Here is an 8,398-nt window from a genome sequence, read left to right as displayed (position 1 = left end):
TACTCTGCATATAAGTTAAATAAGCAGGGTGACAATATACAGCCTTGACGTACTCCTTTTCTTATTTGGGACCAGTCTGTTGTTCCATGTCCAGTTCTAACTGTTGCTTCCTGACCTGCATACAGGTTTCTCAAGAGGCAGGTCAGGTGGTCTGGTAATTAAGTTAATTTATGGTTACCAAATGGGAAAGCATGGGGGAGGGATAAGTTAGGAGTTTGCGATTAAGAGATACAGACTGCTGCTGCTGCTGCTAAGTCGCTTCAGTCGTGTCTGACTCTGTGCAACCCCATAGACAGCAGCCCACCGGGCTCCCCCGTCCCTGGGATTCTCCAGGCAAGAACACTGGAGTGGGTTGCCATTTCCTTCTCCAATGCATGAAAGTGAAAATTCATAGTGAAGTCGCTCAGTCGTGTCCGACTCATAGCGACCCCATGGACTGTAGCCTACCAGGCTCCTCTGTCCATGGGATTTTCCAGGCAAGAGTACTGGAGTGGGGTGCCATTGCCTTCTCCGGAGATACAGACTATTTATTAAATAGGTAAACAAGAAGGAACTACTGTCTAAATAGGAACCGTATTCAGTATCTTGTAATAACATGTACTGGAAAAGAGTCTCAAGAAGTATATACATAAATCTGAATCACTTTGCTGTATACCTGAAACTAAAATGACATTGTAAATCAACTACATTTCAATTTTAAAAAAAAAAGAAAAGGAAGATTTTATATTCACTGTCTTTTCTATGCCACCTCACATCTACTCCTTAAATCACATGCATCTCTTTGCACATAAAATGTTCTAACAGAAGGTACTAGAATTCTCTCAGATGCCAAATAAAATATAAAAATTTCATTCCTTGTTATTAATTAGCTTCTTTATGATATTTGATGTGGTCTCTCCTCCCTTTTCATCTGTTTTCCTTCCATATTCACTTTGTTCTCTTATTAACTTACAGCCAATTTATTAGTCTTCTTTAATAGATACATTTTCAACTACTCATTCCAAGAAGGAAGGTATTTCAATGCGTTCCATCACTGATTCTCTTCTCTTTTCATTTTTACATCTTTTCTTTGAGGGATCTCATCGAGACCCATGACTTCAGCCACATCTAATTCTTGACTCTTAAATCTATATTTTGAGCCCAGATTTCTCTCCTTGGCTCATTGTTGTTTTAGTCACTAAGTTGTGTCTGATTCTTTTGCAGCTCCATGGACTGTAGCCCCCCAGGCTCCACTATCCATGAGATTTCCCAGGCAAGAATACTTGAGTGGGTTGTCATTTGTCATTTCCTTCTCCAGGGGATCTTCCTGACTGAGGGATCGAGCTCGGGACTCCTGTATTGCAGGTGGATTCTTTACCGTTGAGCTACCAGGAAAGCCCCTCTCCCTAGCTACCCATGATCAAAATCAATTTCTAATTGACCAGCTTCACCCAAATGCATCACGGGCACCTCAGTGTGCATATATTCTCAACCATAATTCCTCTACTCTAGTTCAGATGGTGAAGAATCTGCCTGCAATGTGGGAGACCCAGGTTCAATCCCTGGTTTGAGAAGATCCCTTGGAGACAGGAATGGCACCACTCACTGCAGTATTCTTGCCTGGAGAATTCCATGGACAGAGGAGCCTGGTACAGTCCATGGTGTCACAAAGAGTCAGACAGGACTGAGGGACTAACACCCCTTCTGAAGCTCCACACCTATATTTTATGTCTTGATAAATGATTTAAGCCAGAAAATTAAAGACATCATCCTACAATAGCACTCTTTCTTATTTCTCAGAATGAAAGTCAGTTCCTATCTTTCACTGATTCTGCTTTAAATTCTTTCTTAAATCCAGATGTTTTTCTTTCTTCTGACTGCACTAATTGAGCACATGATCATCTCCTTCCAGGATTATTTCATTGCCTTTGTAACAGGTCTTCTGGCCCTAACTTACCTTCCTCCGTTCTCCTACACTGTGGCCAGTGACTTCCAAGATGAAAAACAGGCTTCTCCCCTACTTAAATGTGCCCAGGGCCTTCTCTTTGCCGCTTGGAAAGTTAAGCCCCTTCGGCCTGCTGCTCTGCTTGCCTCGTATCTTGCTAGTCTCCAGTGTGTACCCTAAGCATGTGGGCCTCTTTGGGCTCCTCAAAAGTGTTATCCTCTTTCAGGCCTCTCCTCTTTACAAGCAACTTCTACTGCTTCACAGTGTACTTCTTTCCCTAACTCTCTTCTATTCCTTTCAATCAATTGCTATTGCAGTTTTAAGACAATTTGATATAATTCTGTGATAACTTCTTTCACCCTGCAGTTTGGTTAACTGTTCCTTCTCTGTGCTCACATAATGCCTCATGCATGCCTCTGAGTACTTCCATAGTCTTTTAATTAACTGCCCATTTCTCTGATTCCCAGTACAGTGTAAGCTCCTTGAGAATGTTGTTGTTGTTGTTGCTAAATCATGTCCAACTCCTTGTGACCCCATGGACTGCAGCACGACAGGCTTCCTTGTCCTTCACTGTCTCCCAGAGTTTGCTCAACTCTTGTCCACCAAGTCAGTGATGCTGTTTAACTATCTCGCATCTGCCACCCCCTTCTCTTTTTTGTCTTCAACCTTTCCCAGCATCAAGGTCTTTTCCAATGACTTGGCTCTTCACATCTGGTGGCCAAAATATTGGAGCTTTAGCTTCAGCATCAGTCCTTCCGATGAATATTCAGGATTGATTTCCTTTAGGATTGACTGGTATCAAACCAGGGACTTTCAAGCGTCTCCTCCATCACCACAGTTCAAAAACATCAATTCTTGGGCATGCAGCCTTCTTTATGGTCCAACTCACACATTCATACATGGCAACTGAAAAAACCATAGCTTTGATTATATGGACTTCTGTCAGCAAAATGGTATCTCTGCTTTTTAATACACTATGTTTGCCATAGCTTATCTTCCATGAAGCAAGCATCTTTTAATTTCATGGCTGCAGTCACTGTCTGCAGTGATTTTGGAGCCTAAGAAAATAAAGTCTGTCACTGTTTCCATTGTTTCCCCATCTATTTCCATAAAGTGATGGGACCAGATGCCATGATCTTAGTTTTTTGAATGTTGAGTTTTAGGCCAACTTTTTCACTCTCCTCTTTCACACTAATCAAGAGGCTCTTTAGGTCCCCTTGAGAATGGGAACCATACTATTCAGTTCTACATCCTCAGAGTTTGACACAGTGTGTGGCAGTTACAAATAATTGCAGACTTAAATTCAGATCATCACTGACTTCTCTATAAATTACACTCTATGCTCCAGGTATGATTGAAGTTAACTCATCTTCAAATCTTTGCTCATATTGTTTCTTTCCCTTGAAAAGTCTTTTTCTTCTGCTTTTAGCCTATTTAATTCTTTTATCAGCAAGGCTCAGTTCAGATTCCACTATGACCTCCCTGTTAGAGCTGACTAAGCTTCTTTATTCCTTAGATGATTTACTATCTATAATACTCACGTAGCACTGCTTTTTTCTCTTATAGGTTATCTTTTCATTGTCTAGATCTGACTCTCCAATTGATTTGTGAGCTTTTTGAGGGTTGTGACATGTCTTCTTCCATGACAGTGCCTGATAATCAAAACACTTTCTAAATTACAATTTGAATTCTGCTAGTGTATCATTCTTTCAGGACAGAATTTAGCAATGGTATCTTTGTTTTTGTACGTGGTATGTTTTTAATAAACATTTTCTGAATGAATAAATGCATAGTAAGCATTGTTAATTGAGAAGGCAGTGGCACCCCACTCCAGTACTCTTGCCTGGAAGATCCCATGGACGGAGGAGCCTGGTGGGCTGCAGTCCATGGGGTTGCTAAGAGTCGGACATGACTGAGCTTAAAACTTCCCAATTCTATAAGAAAGTAAAATGTACTTTCTGACTTCCTATGTAAATGTTAATCTTTGAGCATTATTCTTAAATATTTTGAGCACTAGCCTGCTAGGAGATAGTCTGCTAAATTAGACCTTGAGCAGATTATTTAACAGGATGACATAACCTTTTAAATGAAAACTTAGATTAGTACTTAGACTTCACACACTCTTTTGGCTGCCATTTTTGTAGGAGAAAAGACTTCAGAATGATGGCCCCAACTATTCCCATTTTATCTTTTCAACAGTTCTTGGGGGCATTTTACAGATGAATAAATTAAAGCAGAAAGACATAAAATACCCTACTAATGGCGTTACAGCAACTCTGACAAAACCACTTCACTGTGGGGAAAGTACTATCAAAGAGTACTCAAAATATTTAAGAATAATGCCCAAAGACTAACATTTACATAGGATGTCAGAAAGTACATTTACTTTTTTCTTATAAAATTGGGAAATTTTAACGATGCTTACTGTGTATTTATTCATTCAGAAAATATTTATTAAAAAGATAACATGCACAAAAGCAAAGATACCCTTGCTAAATTCAGTCCTGGAAGAATGATATACTCAGTTCAGTTCAGTCGCTCAGTCGTGTCCGACTCTTTGCAACCCCATGAATCGCAGCACGCCAGGCCTCCCCGTCCATCACCATTTCCCGGAGTTCACTCAGACTCACGTCCATCGAGTCAGTGATGCCATCCAGCCATCTCATCCTCTGTCATCCCCTTCTCCTCCTGCCCCCAATCCCTCCCAGCATCAGAGTCTTTTCCAATGAGTCAGCTCTTCGCATGAGGTGGCCAAAGTACTGGAGTTTCAGCTTCAGCATCATTCCCTCCAAAGAAATCCCAGTGCTGATATCCTTCAGAATGGACTGGTTGGATCTCCTTGCAGTCCAAGGGACTCTCAAGAGTCTTCTCCAACACCACAGTTCAAAAGCATCAATTCTTTGGTGCTCAGCCTTCTTTACAGTCCAACTCTCACATCCATACATGACCACAGGAAAAACCACACTAGCAGAATTCAAATTGTACTTTAGAAGGTGTTTTGATTATGATGATCTGTAAACTTTCAAGAATATTTTAAAAGGCTCTTGTAAACTATAGACTCTGATTTGTTCGTTAGAAGAATTTTTGAAATGGCTCTTCACCTCTGCCTGTGTTATCTATGTTTAAAGGTGTCAGAACCCTGGGATTTCCAGGATCAGACTTACTGATCATTCTCTGCGTGAAATTCTCTCTTTTGTTGGTTATCCTGGTCTTTGCGGGATTCATCCACTTCCAGAGAACAAATGATTGCAGGTAGGAAATGAAAAGTGAAAATTGTAGATCCATTAGAAAGAAAACATTATGAGAAGACTTTGAGTTTACAATGTCCAGGGAAAAGCCTGACCCATTTTTTTTTGGGGGGGGGGCCACATTGTTTGTATCTTGGCTCTTTCTTTGATATAAAAGCCTTGTTAACAGTTGAGAGCCCAGGCAGAAGTGCCTGCAGCACTAGGGCAAGACAATGAAAAACTACTACTTCTTTGTGGTTTTTTCCTGAGAGAGACTTGCCTAGTCCATGCTTTGAGAATTCTGTGGGGGAAATGAAGTTTAACTGGCGCTCCTTCAGTGTTTGCTTCCCAGTTTCTATACTTCTGAAGGCTTTTATTCATTTCTGCTTAATTATATACTTTATGTTTTTTCCTAGATCAAGAAAATAAAAAAAAAATCTGGATGTCAATTTAGACTTGAGTTATCACAGAAAAGCAGCCAGCTGAGATCAACCTTCGTTTCAACATCTAGCTCAACTGCTCTTGTTACTACTGGAAATCTTTGTGTTTAGAATCTGTGTGATAGGTGTCAGGCTGGTTTCAAATTCTTAGTCTATATATATATATACACATGCAAAAGCTTGTCACTTGCCATTAGAATTGCCTAGGATGAGTCATCTATTTTCCCCTTTGCCCTAGGGAGTTCTTATTTGCCAATTAGAAACAACCCTGCTTCTCAGCCTAAAGAGAAAGATGGCTCAGTAAAAGGCAAAGAACAATGCTGTGCAGTTTTTCTATGCACGTTGGATTATTGGGTGGTGCTTTCATCCTGTCTATTAATAGTTGTTTCCTCTACCCACTTGAGACGCTAATCAACATTGCAATAGCAGGACCCACTACAAACACTGCCTTCAAGTCACCCCATAGCTAACTTTACATTGTTGCTTGCTTGCTAGTAATTACTGAGACATTTGTATTGAATGTTTGACCTGATCATTAAATAAATGTCCAGAAGTTGTTTTTAGTAGTATCTGTATTTTTGAAGAAACTATTAGTTGATTCCACATAAGAAACTGCTAGTCATTGGAGAGAGTGCTAAATGTCGCCTCACCTTTTAGAGCTGCAGTGTCTGGATTTCTTGTCTGCATTACAAAATGTGTTAATTGTGATAAGAGTAAGAGTACTTGGTGGAACTGTAACAACTTCTAGGGCCACTGTAAACTGGAACCTTATCATCATTGATATTTATGGTAATATGTATTAAAAAGTATCCTTTTATATAAAGGAAAAATTTATTGTGTAAAGTGGCAGGTGATTTGGGCTATTACTTTTATTTTAAGCAAAACTCTAAGGGAGAAAATGAATGCATACTACCTGGAGAATACTAAAATAAGTAGAATAGTCTAGTGGTTGAAACGAACAACTCCAAAATCTCAGTGTATTCATGCACAAAAGTTTATTTTGCTCACTTCACATACCAATGCAAGCTAGTGGGGCTGGGGCAGGTGGTAGGAGGAATTTTGCTGGAAGCTAGAATTTTATGGCACTGCCTTTTTCAGAGTATTTTCTGTTCAGCAAGTGAATAGGAAAAATATGGAGAGATACAGAGACAGAGGACAGAGAGAGACAGAGATAGATGCAGGATTTTAGTGGAAATCGCTTTTGCTCACACTCCATTGACTAGTGCTTGTCACATCGCCACACTAACTGCTATGGAGCTAAAGAATGTATTGTAGCTGTCTTGGAATAAATAAAATCAGGTTTTGGGTACATATACCCAATCTCTGCCTACAGTAAATAATAAGACAAATGCGAAGTTTAATACCCTGTTAGTAACTAAACATGAGTCAAGAAATACATTAGTAAACAATGTCATGTATAACTTATATTAGTTCTTTTCTCTCTCTTTTTAAATCATAATTCCCTCACTTTTAAGATAGGGCATAAAATGGAAGAAAGTCTAATACTACAATTCAATTACAGCCTCAAAAATACTGTTGCACATATTGCTAGCTGCCTGGTGCAGTGTTCATTTCCCCTTTCATCTCATAGTAGATGATTGTATTCATGATTCCAAATTTTCTCCTCTCCCTCTATCCATGTAATTTGTAAATAACCTTAGACTTCTTTCCATAAAAAGTCTTTATGGAAAATTCTTTCCATAAAGAATTTTATTTGCATTAGCCAATAAAATGAGGCAGAAGTGGCAGTGTACCAGTTCTGAGCCTAGATCTAAGAGGTCCTGAAAATTTCTATTGCTACTCCTTTAGAACATGACTGAGCTAGTCTTCTGGAGGATGAGAAAGATGTAGAAAGCTGAGACACCCCAGGATCATCCCCCACTTTCTGTCAAGGCCAGCCTACACAATTCAATAGCTGTTAGTCATCTCCCCCAGAAGTGTGAAGAAGCTGAGTCAAGGTCAGAAGAGCTGCCCACCTGACCTTCAGTTGATCTCAGACATTTGAGCAATTGTCACAGAAGTTTTTGTGGTTGTTTGATACACAGCATTGTCATGTTAGGTTTCTGACACATGCCTAGTAATAAAACTCCACTTTTCTTTAGTGTGGAGACATACTTAGCTAAAAGACATTTCTCAGTTTCTCTTGCAACTCAGTATGACCACCCACAAAAGTTTTCACAAGTGTAAACACACATATTGTGTGATATTTTTGGAATCGTTCTTTAATTAAAGAGAAAGAAGAAGCCCTTTTTTGCTTTTTATTCTTACCTCTTAGATTGCAACTCTGGTGTGATGACTGGAAGTCCACCAGCCAAAGTGGGTCTTAGGTAACTTTGAGGATGGAACCTAACTTAATGAGGGTGAAAACGAAAGACAGAAGGATCCCGGCGCCTCATGACCATGAAGTAGCCATAGACTACCTACCTCTACATTTTTGTGTGAGAGAGAATAAACTATTTTGTTCATGGCACTGTTGTTTTCAGTTTTACTCCATGTGCAGTTGAACTTAATCTGATTGATATAAATATCTAGCTTATCGACCATAAGATTGGCTCTCGGTCTTGCAACATAGATTATGCTCTATTCATGTGCATTTTCATGGCCTATTTTTGTTTTCCTGGATTATGAAGCAAGTTGTATTCTATTCATGTGCATTGTCATGGTCTATTTTCATTCTTCCCTTAGAGGTAATCAATCAGACGTAACTTCAGAATATAGTAATCATAAGCAAGAAAGCCATCTCTATGATAGTTGCAAAAAAATTGCTAGCTGTGTAAACTCAAGGAACGCTGTGGGCTTATGATAGG

General features: G+C 39.5%; 1 protein-coding gene across 5 annotated transcripts in view; it reads left to right on the top strand.

Annotated features, from left to right (window-relative positions):
- CD200R1L (CD200 receptor 1-like) overlaps nt 1-7,251 on the top strand; it is a 29,720-nt gene extending 22,469 nt beyond the window's left edge. For 4 of the 5 annotated variants that reach the window (XM_010852758.1, XM_010852756.1, XM_010852757.1 and 1 more), the window contains 2 exons: nt 5,053-5,176; nt 5,568-7,251. In XM_010852758.1, the coding sequence (XP_010851060.1) occupies nt 5,053-5,176; nt 5,568-5,580 (137 nt within the window). In that variant the 3' untranslated portion in view covers nt 5,581-7,251. Of the gene's footprint in view, nt 1-5,052; nt 5,177-5,567 lie in introns of those variants that run through there. The other variant, XR_826362.1, reaches the window with a different exon arrangement.
- The last annotated feature ends 1,147 nt before the right edge of the window (nt 7,252-8,398 follow it).

This window comes from Bison bison, unplaced genomic scaffold (assembly GCF_000754665.1).
Source record: "Bison bison bison isolate TAMUID 2011002044 unplaced genomic scaffold, Bison_UMD1.0 scf7180017864314, whole genome shotgun sequence".
Classification (NCBI taxonomy): domain Eukaryota; kingdom Metazoa; phylum Chordata; class Mammalia; order Artiodactyla; family Bovidae; genus Bison; species Bison bison.
This window is presented reverse-complemented; position numbering and strand designations above follow the sequence as displayed.